Source organism: Cetorhinus maximus, chromosome 9 (genome assembly GCF_964194155.1).
Source record: "Cetorhinus maximus chromosome 9, sCetMax3.hap1.1, whole genome shotgun sequence".
Classification (NCBI taxonomy): Eukaryota; Metazoa; Chordata; class Chondrichthyes; order Lamniformes; family Cetorhinidae; genus Cetorhinus; species Cetorhinus maximus.
The window spans coordinates 63,828,881-63,844,695 of NC_135887.1; the positions used below are offsets into that span (position 1 = coordinate 63,828,881).

The 15,815-nt window shown below is 40.5% G+C and overlaps 1 protein-coding gene across 1 annotated transcript in view; it reads left to right on the forward strand.

The window, feature by feature from the left end:
* LOC144684694 (AP-2 complex subunit alpha-2-like) overlaps positions 1–15,815 on the forward strand; it is a 103,821-nt gene that overhangs the window by 24,249 nt on the left and 63,757 nt on the right. The window contains exons 7-10 of the mRNA XM_078548817.1: positions 181–289; positions 10,112–10,262; positions 11,897–12,065; positions 12,723–12,860. Coding sequence (XP_078404943.1) covers positions 181–289; positions 10,112–10,262; positions 11,897–12,065; positions 12,723–12,860 — 567 coding nt within the window. The remainder of the gene's footprint in view (positions 1–180; positions 290–10,111; positions 10,263–11,896; positions 12,066–12,722; positions 12,861–15,815) is intronic.

A 15,815-nucleotide genomic window follows, 5' to 3' on the forward strand; every position in this document is an offset into this window, starting at 1 on the left:
TCATCAATTGAAAAATGGCTGTTAATACTCAGTGGCAATTTTTTAAATGAAGTGTCTTGATGTGTGATTGAAAAAGAATAGGATCACACTATCTTGATGATGGGTCCCTTGGTTGGTTTGGTCAGGTTGCATAGGACTTCCTGCCTTTATTTAAACTGTTCATACTTTTTGTTATTTCAGATTGTATCATCTGCTTCGACTGACCTCCAGGACTACACCTATTACTTTGTCCCGGCACCTTGGCTTTCAGTGAAGCTTCTTCGGCTGTTGCAGTGCTATCCTCCACCAGGTGAGGCCATCCATACCTCTGCCAGGGGAGCCACCCAGTTCGCCGCTGGGGTGAACTATAATCATTTTCATGGATAACACCATCATCCATTTTCGAGCAATCTGTTTATAGCAAATGACCCCATGTTTTGTCCTTGATCTGTGTATCTTGTGGTGAATTGTTTGTTGTCACTCACTGGGCTCACTAATGAAGAGTGGCGATTTGGATGACATAGCAGAAAGCTGCTGGCCACGAGGGTCTCACTGGGTAACACCATGTATACTCATGTAAAATTCGAGTTTTTAAGACTCAACTTTTAGCCAAAAAAGTACACGAGTAATATTTTCAAGGGGATGAAATCCTCACACTATCACAGCATTACCAGGTTGGAGATTGTTCCCACGAACCCCGCCTCCAAAAGTAGCGCAAATGAATCCGAGAAGTATTTTTATGATTGAATTTTTATTTGTAAATAAGTAATAACCACAGTAGAAACAGACATTAATTTGTGTACACTAATCAAATAGAAAAGCCATATATAAAAATTTATACAATTTCATACAGTTTTTGTTCATTGGCAGCAAAGCATGCACTCAATGTGTATTAAAATCCATAAAAATTGCTGCCCTCCTTGTCTTCACAACAAAATAACAAGTCCTAATCTCCTTGATTGGCATCATTATATGGATCATCAACATCATCTTCACCAGCAACCACATCATCATCAGCCATATCCACTAATAATCACCTTATATGCCATCAAGTGCATTGGATATCCCACATTATTGAATGATTTGATGACAGCCGCTGTTCCAATTTCATCCCAGGCTTCTTCAACCCATTCACACAGGGTTGCTAACATCAGAGCCCGTAGGGCTGCCTCCTTGGTGAATGTCTTCTCACCACCAATCGTGCAGTCATTGCACTTTGTTCTCAATTCTTGAAGGGTTTGTTTAGAGAGACACCAATGGTTGAACAAGCCTGATTCGACCACTGCGAACCACTGCAGTGTCACTGTTTTGTGATCTAACTTCAGCAACAAAGTCATTAACGAGGTATGATTTGAACGTATCCCAGATGAGAAGACTTTTTTCTTTTCGTAATCCTATTGGTTGGAAACTCCAAACGTTCTTTCATCATATTCTCAAGCCATCTTCATCCATCCATCCTTTATTGTGAACGCGGATGACCACGCCTTTGGGATTTGCTGTTTTGGGAGCGTTTATCTCAAATTTCACGATTGGCTTAAGCTTTGTCCCACCGGACATGCACAACAGCACAACTGTGAATTGTTACGACTGGGCTGGTAGGAGTGCACTGTCTGCCTCTCGTCCCACTAGTCCACGGGTCACAACATATATTTAAATGATTTCCCAAGCTAGCTATACGGCCAAATATGTGTTTTCAGAATGACCTCTCAATGACCAGTTTTTCTCAATAAACAATAAAATTACTAGTGTATTATAAAACCAGACTTATTAAATAGAAAGGCAAAGCTTATTAACATACAGTATGAAATATGAAGGTCTTTCGAAATAAGTCTCACACGCACACAAAAAATAAAAGCAGAAGAATTCTGCCAAAGGTTCAAAGTCAGTGGTTTAAAGGGGAAATGTGTACACGGTGGAATCCTTGAAATGGCATCCGGGTTATACGGTTGGTCTGCGAAACAATTGCTGACTTTTGTACTGCTTTTCAGATGGGCTCGAGGAACACTCAAGGGTACTCAAATCCAGCACATAGAGCAACTCAGGAGCAGCTTTTATTCACTTCTGGCTGTGGACTGGCGCTGGACTGCAAAAAGGCTGCTGTCTTCCTCACAAGCAGTTGGACCTTCTCTTCTCAAAAGCAAAAGAAAAACCCACTTCAAATGCAGTTTTAGGCATAGCTTTTTTTCCAGAGCCAGAAAATACCATGTGACCTCCTTTGTACACGGTTGACCAGGGTCAGGACTTTTAGTTTCTTTACAACTGTTTAAATGCCTTTTCTTGTAAATGGATGTCTCTTCCAAGAAAAACAATCAGAGTTCAAGCATTAACCCTGTCAGAAACAGCGCCTTTTAAAATGCAAATTCTTCTAGGATGTTTAGTTGTTGAAGATAAGCCATTTTCTGTGATTGAAGTGTTCATGACTGAATCTACTGTTTTCATGGCTAGTTGCCTTCAGTAACCCTGTTTTCTCTCCAACTCTGCAGTTATGACACAGCTGGTGGTAAACGCTGAGCTGCTCAAATCCCAAAGGGAAACTTGAAACAACTGCCACAACTGTTCTGCAATTTGTATATTTATTTCGAGGTGCATGCCTTGAATTCAGTAGTATTAAGTCCACCGAGTCTTAGCGGGTTTTTACAAAACTAAATTAAATGTTCATTAATAAAAGAAATAATTTTAAGTACATACATAGGTCTACAAATTACTACTATGATAACTCCCAGCACCCCTGATTAATCTAACTCCCAGTTACACTTCTGTTAAGGCAAGAGTAAAACAGCGTAGATTTCAAAAGACCCAGGCAAAGCAACACCAGACCCTGAACAGTCAAATTCAAAGTGAGTTTTCTTAATTTCAGTTCTTTGTAGACAGCAGCTTGAGGCTTAGATGCTGGCGGCTTTTCACACGTGTGTTAGAGCTTAAAATGCCTGCCCTTACACACAGCCTTCTGCACTTTATACATGTTTTCCCCATTGAATGCAAATTCCCATTGTTTCACTATGTTTTTGGACTTTACCTCTCTAATAATAAAACCTATCATAATACTAATTTTACCAGTAATCTTTGGGAAAAATAAACACACTGTTTCTTAACTTTTTCTTGCTAGGTGTAACATTTCACCTCCTCCTTTGAATTCAAGCTACTCTGGTTTATTTAAAAATGCAAATGTTCCCTTTACACCTCATATTCTAAAACTTCACCCATGTTTACTTATTTAGCATTTCAAACCTAGCTTCTCTTCTTACATCAAAGCCTTCAGACCAGCTGTTTTTAATTCAATTAAGTCCCCCCACAAACACACACTCCCCATTATTATTGTATTTTACAATAAATTCCAATAACATTATGAAAAGCATTATATCTTCCTGACATCTCCCTCCTTATTAAAAAAATAATTTGAAATGATGACTTCATTTTCTGAACCTATCTTATATTAGCTCGAAACTTATTACACTATTACATTACTAGGTGCATGTATTAACATAATATATATATAAACCCTTCGTATCAACAAATCATTCCAGTCGTGTTCAGTTTTTAAATGTCCAATTTTTCTCTTTAAGCTTCAAACTCTTGACAAAGCACCTGCCATCAGATTTTCTTGTCCAGTTACATGTATAATTTGTAGATTAAATGTTTGCAGCAAAAAACTTCATCTGAATAGCCTTGCACTTTTGCCTCGAAATTTGTCCAGAAACTTTAAAGGATTGTGGTCTATATAAACAATTGTTTCTGATGAATTGCTTGCAATGTAAATTTCAAAATTCTGCAATGCTAACACCAGACCTGAAGTTTCCTTTTCAATCGTTGAATGTCTTCTTTGTTGTACATTCAATTTTTGTGAAAAATACCCGATCGGTTTTCCAATTCCACTGTCGTCGCCTTGTAACAGTACGGCCCCAATGCCTATAGCACGTGCATCAACAGCCAACTTAAATTGATTGGCATAATTTGGTACTGCCAAAATTGGTGTCATAGTTAATACAGTTTTCAAACTGCCAAATTCCTTCTGACGCTCCTGTGTCCATTGAAACTTCTTGTTTTTTTTAATAATTCAATAGAGCAACCACACTGCTAAAATTTGGTACAAATTTCTGGTAAAACTCACTCGTGCCCAGAAATATCAGAACTTCGTGCTTTGTTGTAGGCACGGGGAAATCCATGATAGCCTTGACTTTCACATCTCTTGGAGCCACCTTAACCATGTCCAATGGTATGGCTTAGATATGTAACTTGCGCTTTTGAAAATTCACTTTTAGCCAAGTTCATCACCAAATTAGCTTGCAATCGATTAAGTAATTCTTCCAGATGTTGTAAATGCTCCTCCCATGTCTGACTGAAAACGATCACGTCGTCAATATAAACAACATATTTGCTCAGACCTGCAATTACTTTGTCAGTTTTTGAAATGTGCAGGTGCTTTTTTCAAACCAAACAGCAAGACTTTAAACCGACAAAGTCCATCTGGCGTCACAAAAGCAGATATTTCCTTTGCTGTCTCTGATAGCGGTACTTGCCAATATCCTCTTAGCAAGTCAATCTTTGTGATAAATCTTTGATTGTCCCATTTTCCCAATGCAATCTTCCAACCTTGGTATAGGATATGAATCCACTTTTGTCACCACATTCACCTTTCGATAGTCTACACACAGTCTTTGTGTTCCACCCAGTTTCGGTACAAGCACAATAGGTGTACTCCAGTTACTGCAACTAGACTCAATTATATCATTTTGAAACTTGATTTAATTGCAGGAAAATCAATTTCAGAATCCTGCATTTCTACCACTTTCCCTTTATTTACCACCACTAACACCTCCTTTTGTCCTGTTCCTTGTCAAAGTACTTTTGAGCATATTTACATGACATACCCTCTGCTTCTTTCTTCTATCTGGAGTATTTATTAAATAATTTACTTCACTCAGTTTCTTAGTCCTGTAAGGCCCATTAAATCTTGCCTTTAACGAGTCACCGTGCTGTGACATCTTTGAATGTTCCCTAGCTAATTCACATTCTTTGTCCAATCTCTCACTGAAGTTTGATACATAATCCAGGAGAGTAGTTCCCAAATTTTGATCCGCCAATTTCTCATGAATTAATTTGTGGTCCCCTTACCTCACGACCATAAACTAGTTCAAAAGGACTAAAACCAGTAGGTGCATTAGGAGCGTCCCTAATAGCAGATAACATGATTAGAATTCTCCGACCCTAATCCTGTGGATAATCCTAACTATATGCCCTCATCGTAGCTTTTAGAGTTTGATGCCATCTTTCCAAAGCCCCTTGTGACTCAGAATGGTAAGCTGTTGACTTAAACTGTTTTATTCCCAAACTGTTCATTACTTCCTTAAACAGCTGTGACATGAAATTTGAACCCTAGTCTGATTGACATGAAATTTGAACCCTGGTCTGATTGTATTTCTTTAGGTAAACCATATCTTTTAAAAAAAACTTAGTCAACTCTTCCATGATTTTCTTTGTTGTAATATTTCTCAAAGTTATCGCTTCAAGAAACCCTGTAGACACATCAATTGTTGTCACTAAGTACTAATTTCCACTTTTAGTCTTAGGGAGGGGTCCTACACAATCAATCATGACCCTAGTGAAAGGTTCTTCCAATGTTGGAATTGGAATTAAAGGTGCTGGCTTAATCACTGCCTTTGGTTTCTCTATCACCTAACATGTGTGACATGTTCTACATAATTTGATTACATCCCTAAGCAATCCAGGCCAATAAAAATGTTTTTGTACTTCCGCCTGTGCCTTTCTAATTCCTAAATATCCCCCCATTGGAATTTCATGAGCTATCCTCAGAATCTCAGTTCTATGTCCAAATGGTATTACAATCTGATGCACCTCCCTCCAGCTTTCATTTGCTGAAGAATAATAAGGCCTCCATTTTCTCATTAAAACATTACCTTTAAGGTAATAACATTTTGTAATACATTTTGCCTCTGTTTCTGAGTAAGTTGTCTGATATAGCTGTTTTATTTGAGAATCCTTTTTCTGCAACTCCACCATCTGCCTTGACTTAAACACCTCAGCTGCATTGTCTTCCAGTCTTTCTTCCTGAACAATGTCATCAAAAACAGTGCCAGCTAATTGGACTTCCACATCTTCTCTCTGCCTTTGAACTTTCTGTTCTTCTTGTTTCATCCTATGAGCCTGTGATCTTGTTATCACACAATCTGGAAACAATCCAGGATGCTCTTTCTGCAACACTTTTGTTGAAAACACTTTTACAAATATCTCAACTACCATAGGCATCACTCACATCTGGAACCCAGCTACATCATTACTCAAAATAAATTGAACCCCTGCAATGGGCGATTTTTCCACCACTCCAACAATGACTTTGCCTGTTTTCCACTTACTCCTTAAATTCACCTTCCGCAATGGAATAGGTTTAGCCTCTCCATGAACCCCACTTATTATCACCTGCTCCTGCGTTACTCCCTCTGAACAAAAAATATCACTATCCCACAACATTAAGGATTGACTACCCCCTGTGTTTCTTAAAATTTTAACATGTTTACCTACTCCACCCTGGACACGTGGAAAGACTTTCCCTTCACACAGAAAATCTTTAAACATTTCTGCATTCTGCTCCTCAGAATTCTCTTGGGTAAATTTTGAACACATTCCCACTTCTTTACCTATCACCGATTCTTCCTGCTTTACCTGTACACAAACCTCTGGTTTTTCCTGTGCCTGAACCTCAGAACCTACAATACTTTTACTTCAAGAACTTTTCTGCACCCCAATAATCCCAACAGATTTTCCCTGCAATTTCCAACACACTGGCTTCATATGTCCAACTTTATTATAATGAAAACACCTCAATTTTTAAGTGTCACCTCTACCCTCAGCACCTTCCTTTTTGATCTGAGAAAAAAACTTCCTGGGAATTTCCAGCTACTCCTCTCCCCTGACTACCCACCTTCCTTTCACCTTCCCACTTTCTATCCTTTTCTGATTTAGAAAGGTGACAAAAAAAGGTTTAGCTCTATGAACTAACTCATAATCATCAGCTTTCTCTGCTGCTTTTCTTACCGTTTGAACCCTCTGTTCTTCCACATGAATTCTCACTATCAAAGGAATTGAGTCTTTAAATTCTTCCAAAAGAGTTGCCTCTCTGAGAGCTGCATATGTCATTTCCATCTTTACTGCCCATATCCATCGGTCAAAATTATTTTGTTTTACTCTTTCAAACTCAATATAAGTTTGCCCAGGCTGTTTTTCCGTATTCCTAAATTTCTGCCTGTATACCTCAGGAACCAACTTATATGCACTCAAAATAGTCTTTTTTTTTACCACATCATAGTTCACTGACATTTCTTCTGACAGTGAAGCATAAACTTCATGTGCTGTACCCACCAACCTGGATTGTAACAATAATGCCCAGTTCTCCTGTGGCCATTTCATCTGCTTAGCTATCTTCTCAAGTGAAATAAAGAATGCTTCAACACCTCTTTCCTCAAATTTTGGATGAGCTTGTACAAATTTGAACATCTCCCCACTGGGTTTTAGGATAAAAGTTTTCTCATCATCAGAACTTTCCTCAGAATCTGATGTCTCCTTTTTAAAATCCAGCTTTTAAGCCAATACTCCCTGTCTCTTCATTCTCTCTTCCATTGCTAACTTTTCCCTTTGGAGATCAAGTTTTCTCATTTCCATTTCTTTTTGAAATAATCTCTCTTTTTCCCTTTTTTTTTGCTGCCTCTAGTTCAAGTTTTTTTCATTTCCAATTCTTTTTCCTTTTCATTTTCCTCCAGTTCAAGTTTTCTCAGTTCGTTTACTTGTTCAAATTCGGGCCTCTTCATTTCTAACTGAGGTCACACTACCTCCAGCTGTCAGGTATCACTTCCAACTTCAAATGTTGTTCCAACACTTGAATTATGTCTGTTTCCTTTGCCCCTACAGGTAACCTCAACTGCAACTTATCCGCCAACTCTGTTAACTTACCCTTAGATATTTTTTGCAACCCAATCAGAGTTACATCTTCTACTTCCAAAAAGGTTTAAGCCATGGATACAGCCATTTTTGCAGTCTCACCGCTTTAAAATTACCTCATATCAATTCCTGAATTCAAAGTGCTTCTCTCACTCGTAACTTTAAGATTCACCAGCTCTAAACCAATCAAGGAGGATCAGATACATCCCACAAAGAGCCCCCAATTTTGTTATGGCACAGCCAATGGTAAATGCTGAGCTGCTCAAATCCTAAAGGGAAACATCAAACAATTGCCTCAACTGTTTTGCAATTTGTATATTTATTTCGAGATACGTGCCTTGAATTCAGTAGTAAATAGTCCACTGAGTCTTAGAGGGTTTTTACAAAACTATATTAAACCTTTATTAATAAAAGAAATGATTTTAAGCAAATACATAGGTATACAAGTTACTACTATGATAACTCCCAGCTCCCTTGATTAATCTAACTCCCAGTTAAACCCCCGTTAAGGTAAGAGTAAAACAACATAGATTTCAACAGACCCAGGCAAAGCAACACGAGACCCTGACCTGTCGAAATCAAAGTGAGTTTTCTTAACTTCAGTTCTTTGTATACAGCAGCTTGATGCTTAGATGCTGGAGGCTTTTCACATGTATCTTAGATCTTAAAATGCCTGCCCTTACACATAGCCTTCTGCACTTTATACATATTTTCCCCTTTGAATGCAAATTCCCATTATTTCATTATGTCTTTAGACTCTACCTCTCTAATAATAAAAATCTACCATAGTACTAATTTTACCAGTAATCTTTGGGAAAGATTACTGTTTCTTAACTTCTTGCTAGGTGTAACATTTCACCCCCCTTTTGAATTCAAGCTACTCTGGTTTATTTAAAAATGCAAATGTTCCCTTTACACCTCGCATTCTAAAACTTCACAAATGTTTACCTATTTAGTATTTCAAACCTAGCTTCTCTTCTTACATCAAAGCCTTCAGACCAGCTGTCTTTAATTCAATTAAGACGCGCACACACACACACACAGACAGACCCTGCTATTAGTCTACAATAAACTCCAAAAGCATTATGAAAATTATTATATCTTCCAGACACTGTTCACCATTTGGCTGGCTGGCATGTTAAAATTCTTGGGTCCTTCATCTGAGTTCCCAATACAGGCGAACCTGTATCCATTCTTTTACTGATGTTTGATTATAAACTGCTGAAATGTGATAAGCCTGTCAACAAGTTCTGCTGAGAGACACTGTGACACTTTGGTCTTCTATCGCAGTACAAAGTTGTTTCTCTTCATAAACCTGGTACATTATCCAGGGCTGGCTTTGAAATCTGCAATGTCTGATTTTCTTACCTGTTTCAGGGCGAAGGTTCAGATAGATCGACGAGAAACTGAGTGTCAATTCTGACAATTTTCATTGATACATTTTGCAACTCCAATTTCCAACTGCGGCCACATGCTAGGCTTGTTTGCATATATATTCTTCAGCACCTGCCTAAGCTGTGTGATGAGCTTCCTCCTATCTCTAACATTCTTCCCTGATATCTTGAATTCTGTTGCCGCTGCACAATTATTTATCTTTTTGCAGTCTCTGTGACTTTAAGTTTGAACAGGGTTTGTATCTGCTGTTCTTTCTTGATACCACGTTGCTATATTAGTGGGCGACATTGGTGGGAATGCAGCGTGCACCTTTAAGTTGGTAGCCTTGCCATGATGTGTTGATGTATACAGACATGAGCTGAACAGTTCGATAGTGTGCTATTCTATGGTTCTATCAGTGGGTAGGTTTGCACCGGGACGAGTTTGACTTCAGCGGTGAGCAGGTGGTAAGTACAAAGAGTTTGGATTTTTTGGCTTGTGTCGGGGGTCGACCTACACACAAGATCAACCATTATTTGAGTATATATGGGATGTACTTGCACCCTTTCCAACAGGGCTCACTGGAGCAGAATCACTGGCCAATGTTTCTACCTCTCCAGCTCAGAATTACAGGAAAAATCTGCGATCAACTAACTTGGCACAAATCAGGAATTAAATCAGGGATTTAGGTGCTTTCTTAAAGATTCTGTTCTACTTTATAATCTTAATGGAGCTCTATAATGTAACTTAGAGTCTCTCCTAATACTTGAAATGAGGAGTTGCAGTTATCCTTTTCTGTGTCTTTCAGAGGATCCTGCTATCCGAGGGCGTCTGACTGAATGCCTTGAAACTATTCTGAACAAGGCTCAGGAGCCTCCCAAGTCAAAGAAAGTGCAGCATTCGAATATCAAGAATGCTGTCCTGTTCGAGGCTATTAGCCTTATCATTCACCATGACAGGTGAGCAGAATATGCTTGCAAAAATTGGGGTCAGCTGAGCTATGCAGATGACAAGGGGGAAACTTGAAGTGGTCTTCTGTTTACCTTATTATGTGTCCCCTTATTCCAGCTTTCCAACTGTGGCAGATCTCTTGTTAATTACCTACAAATCTCATCCTTAATTCATTTTCATTGATCAATAGTTATAATTTTCTTCCAATCTGTAAATAGATTCCTCGTTGCTTCTTGACTCAGCCCAGTCAAACTTTATTACATCTGGTTACACATCTTGTCCAAGTCATTTTTTAATTCTGCACAACCTACTCCAGTTCCACTGTCCATTCTAGTTTTCAGATGCACCGGATTCATTTTATGGGCTACATGAGTCCAAATGATGCCATTGAATGACACGGGACGATGTTTAGATTCTCTCTTGTTGGAGATGATCATTGCCTGGCACTTGTGTAGCGTGAATGTTACTTGCCACTCATGAGCCCAAGCCTGAATGTTGTCCAGGTCTTGATGCATTTGGGCATGGGCTGTTTGAGTATTTGAGGAGTCACGAATGGTGTTGAACATTATGCAATCATCAGTCAACATCCCCAACTCTGACCCCAACTATGATAAAAGGAAGTTCATTGACGAAGCAGCAGAAGATGGTGGCCCTAGAACACGAGCCTGAGGAACTCTGCAGTGATGTCCTAGAACTTAGATGATTGGTCTCCAACAACCACAACCACCTTCCTTTCTGCTTGGTATTACTCCAACCAGCAGAGAGTTTTCGCCCTGATTCCCATTGACTCCAGTTTTGCTAGGGCCCTCTCTCACACCCCCATCCCCTCAGCCCCCTCACACAACCCCACTCCTCCACCTTCTCACACTCCCACCCCCTCAGCCTCAAACACACATCCATCCCCTCAGCCCTCACACACATCCCATTTCCCACCATCCCCTCAGCCCACACACCACACACACACACGCACACACACAGGCCCCACACACCCTCATGCAATGAGCCCTGTCTCTCACTCACTCACACATACACACAGCCATTTCTCTCACGCACACACACACACTCTCAGCCCTCTCTCTCGGTGGAGCAATTTTAATTGGGGATGCACAAGAGGTGAGAATTAGAGGAGCGCAGATATCTTGGAGGGTTGTGGAGCTGGAGGAGATTACAGAGATGGAGGGATTTGGAAACAAGGATGAGACTTTTAAAATCATTAGCTGCTAAATTCCTGTTACACTATTGAATCTTTGATGCTTAGATGCATAGAAGGCCGCAGTTTGGTCCATTGTGCCTGTGTGAGCTCCGAAACTAATCCCTTGACCTGCTTTTTCTCCATATTCCTGCATCTGCTTTAAATGTTCATCATCTGTCCCATCAATCTCACCATACACCAGCTATTCTGTATGAACTAAATTCTCTCATCTTTCTCCCTCCTCACTCACTCAGTGACAGTTTCAAATTGGTGACCCCTCATTACTTGATTGCCAACCAGAAGGATCTCCAGTAAATCCTCCAGTAAGAACCTCCAGTAAATCCCCTTTTAAGCTCCTGTTAAGTTTTTGGCTTAATCAGTTTAAAGGTTGGTTGACAGTTTCATAACAGTGATCCCATTATTTTGTATAACATTATTGTGTTTTTATAGTGAGCCCAACCTACTTGTACGTGCTTGTAATCAGCTGGGGCAATTCCTGCAACATCGTGAGACCAACCTGCGATACCTGGCCCTGGAGAGCATGTGGCTGCTAGCTAGCTCCGAATTCTCTCATGAGGCAGTAAAGACATACATTGATACAGTCATCAATGCGCTCAAGGTAACTGCACTTACTCCACCCCCCTGCATTTGTCTGGTTTTACCCCCAACACTGTATTTACAAAAAACGCACCATCTGGGTGGGCAAGGAGGCATTTTACAACAGGTGTCGCTTTTTGGCACTGAAGATAGCAGAATACAGTTGGTCTGTCCAAATACCTGGGTCCTGTATATGTCAAACCTGTAAGCAGCACAACAATTTTTACCCAATGCACCTGCATTTACGCAGAGACACCAGCGCATCTATATTTCTGCACTGCCCTCTGCCCCTGCCTGGCCTTCTGCAGGAAGCACCCCCTACTAAGCTCCGCAGTGTGGCCCATGAACAGACTTTGACTTTAACTCATCACTGAGTATCAGAATTGTGAAGTTCCTTTAGTTCTTCTGCCCAGTTCCTTTAGTTCTTCTGTCCCAATACACTTGGATCTCCATTTTAATCTTTTCCCTCCAACTAATTTTGTGCATTGTAGAACTTGCGCACTGATTTGAATGTCTTAGTGGAAAAAGCGTGATTGTAATTCTGTCCTTTGTTGCCGAGGCAGGTGTTGTGAAAGATCAGATTGAGGGATTGAACATTAACCTTAAAGAAAGCCCTGCTCTGTTGGTCAGTCATAGCCCAATAGCCCGTGGGTCACTGACTTTGCTGTTTGTTTGGCAGACCGAGAGGGATGTGAGTGTGCGACAGAGAGCAGTGGATCTCTTATATGGGATGTGCGACCGGAGCAATGCCCAGCAGATTGTGGCAGAGATGCTGAATTATCTGGAAAATGCTGATTATTCCATTCGGGAAGAAATTGTGAGCCCTCCTATCTTTGAATGATTGTACCTGGTATCTATTAGTACTCAGACACTTTGTTGTTTCGTTTCCACTCCCTTCCTGCAGTAACAGAAGTTTTACGGGTTCAGAATATAACTTGCTTCTATTTTCTATTAACTCCAGCAAGTTTTCCTGTGTTACACAACACCTAAGGGTGACAGGACAGGTGAAGAACTAGGTTCGGATGGATAACAGGGTGGAATGCTTGACCAGAAACAGTAATGGAAGCAGAATCCATAAAAGCCTTTGAAAGAGAAGTGAAATAAATATTTGAAAAGACAAATTTAAATCAGTGTGGGAAAAGGTACTCTGAAATGGGACTGAGGGAGAAGTAAATGAATTAGTAAGTGTATAAACACAGAGCAGGTCTACAGGTATTCATCAAAATTAATAGCTTAAACAGGGTACTAACTGGGAACAGAGCTTTTGTTTACTTCATGGATGGGCTTCTGAGACTTGTTCTTTGCAATTCCTACACCATGTGTCTGGTGACTATGTATGTGGGATTTCTGAGCTTCAGGGGCAGTTGGAGCCACCACGGAGCAGCAGGGAGGACGAGAGTTTCCTGGATCATACGTTCCAGGAAGTGGTCACCTTGCAGGCAGTGAGAGGTCAGCATAGTAGGTGGGTGGCCATCCATAAGATGAGGAAGAGGCAGATAGTACAGGAGTTTTTTGGGTGTGCATCACCCTGTGGGCAAGGGATTGTACAGGAAGGAACAGAAAAACTTAGAACTGTAGTTGCTTTAGGAGACCCCATAGTTAGGGAGGCAGACAGGCATTTCTTTAACTGTTATTGTGCATGCTCTGTTGCCTCCCTGGTGCCAGGGTAAAGGGCATCATGGAGAGGGTGCAGAATAGGGGGATGGGAGTGAGCCAGAAGCTGTGTGGTACATGTTGCCACCAACGACATAGAGAGGGCAGGTATTGAGGGCAGGCCCTGAGGTCAAATTTTCATGAGCTAGGGAGAAGTTTAAAAAGTAGGATCTCATGGGTAGCAATCTCTGGATTACTCCCAGTACCAGGCACCCTCCAGTGTAGAAACAGGAAGGTAGGGAGGATCAATGCATGGCTTGAAGCATGATGCAGGAAGGAGGGCTTCAGATTCTTAGGGCTTTAGGACCAGTTCTGGGACAGAAGACACCTATTCATAAGGGATGGGTTGTATCTCAGCAGGACTGGGACCATTGCCCTCATTGGGAGATTCACTAGTGTGGCTGGAGAGGGTTTAAACAAAGTTGGTAGTGGGGGGATGGTGATTGGGCACCAGTAAATCGAAGTAGGAAAGAGAAATAAATGTATAAAGTGAGATTATTGGACAGTACCAGAGAAGGAAGTAGTTCCATATTAGATAAAAGCAGACTAAGGAGGACTGTGAGGAATGCAAAGATAGGATTACAATGCATGTATGTTCACACACAAAGTGTGGTAATTTGAGGTTGGTGAGCTACAAGCACAAATAGCATATGATGAAGAAGAAACAATGGAATCCTGCCTCAAAAATGGTGAGGACGGGCACTTAATATACAAGAATATATTGTTCAGAAGGGCTTGCCTTAATCTATCAATCTTCCATAGATATGGGAGGATTGGAGAGTGGCAAATCTAACACCCTTATTCAAGAAAGAGTGCAAGGACAGTCTTAACATCTACAGGCTTGTTAGTTTAATATCAGTGGTGGGTAAGGTTTTGGAATCCAAAATCAGGGAAAAAAATCAACAGCCACTTGGAGAGGTTTGGGTTAATTAAGGAGAGCTACCATGAATTTGTAAAAGGCCGATCGTGCTTGACTAATCTAATTGAATTTTTTGATGAAGTAACAGAGAGGATTGACAAAGGGAATGCAGTGGATGTTGTCTATATAGATTTCAAGAAAGTACCTGACAAGGTACCACAGAAAAGGCTGATTAACAAAATTGAGGCTCATGGAATAGGAGAGTCAATGCCAACATGGATTAAATATTGGCCGAAGGGCAGAAAACAGCCAGTCGAGTAGTTGGTTGATTTTCAGACTGGACTATGGTAGACATTGGTGTTCCCCAAGGGTCACTGCTTTTTTATAATATATAAATGACTTGGATATTGGAATACAGAGAAAAATTTCAAAAGTTGCCAGTGATATCAAATTTGGAGGAATGGCAAATAGTGAGGATGATATAATTGCCTGCAACAGGACGTAGATAGGCTAGCAGAATGGTCAGACAAGTGGCAGATAGAATTTAATACAGAGAAGTGTGTGGTGAAACATTTTGGCAGGAGGGATAGGGAAGGCAATATAGACTAAATGACACAATTCTAAAGAGTACGCAGAGACAGAGGGACCTGGGGGTTCATCGATCTTTAAAGGTGGCAGGACATATTGAGAGAGCACATGGGATCTTGGGCTTCATAGGAAATAGGAGCTAATGTAGGCTATTCATCCCCGCGAGCCTGCTCCATCATTCAACTAGGTCATGGCTAATCTACCTCAATGCTATTTTCCCACACTATTCCCATATCCCTTGATGTCTTTAATGCATAGAAATCTATTGATCTCATTCTTGAACGTACTCAATGACTAAGCCTCCACAGCCTTTTGAGATGGAGAATTCCAAAGGTTTGCCACCCTCTGAGTGAAGAAACTCTTCCTCACCTCAGTGCTAAATGGCCTGCTCCTTATGCTGAAACTGTGTCCTCAGGCTCTAAACCACCCCCCACCCCCATATCCAGTTATCACATCCTTTATAATAGATTCTAGACGTCAGGCTAACAGGTCTGTAGTATCTTGTTTTCTCTCTCCCTCCTTTCTTAAATAGTTACATTTGCCACCTTCCAATCTGCAGGCATCGTTCCAGACTCAATAGAATTTTGGAAGATGACCATTGACTCTTCCACTATCCCTGCAGCCATCTCTTTCAACACTCTGGGATGTAGATCATTATGTCCAGAGGATTTA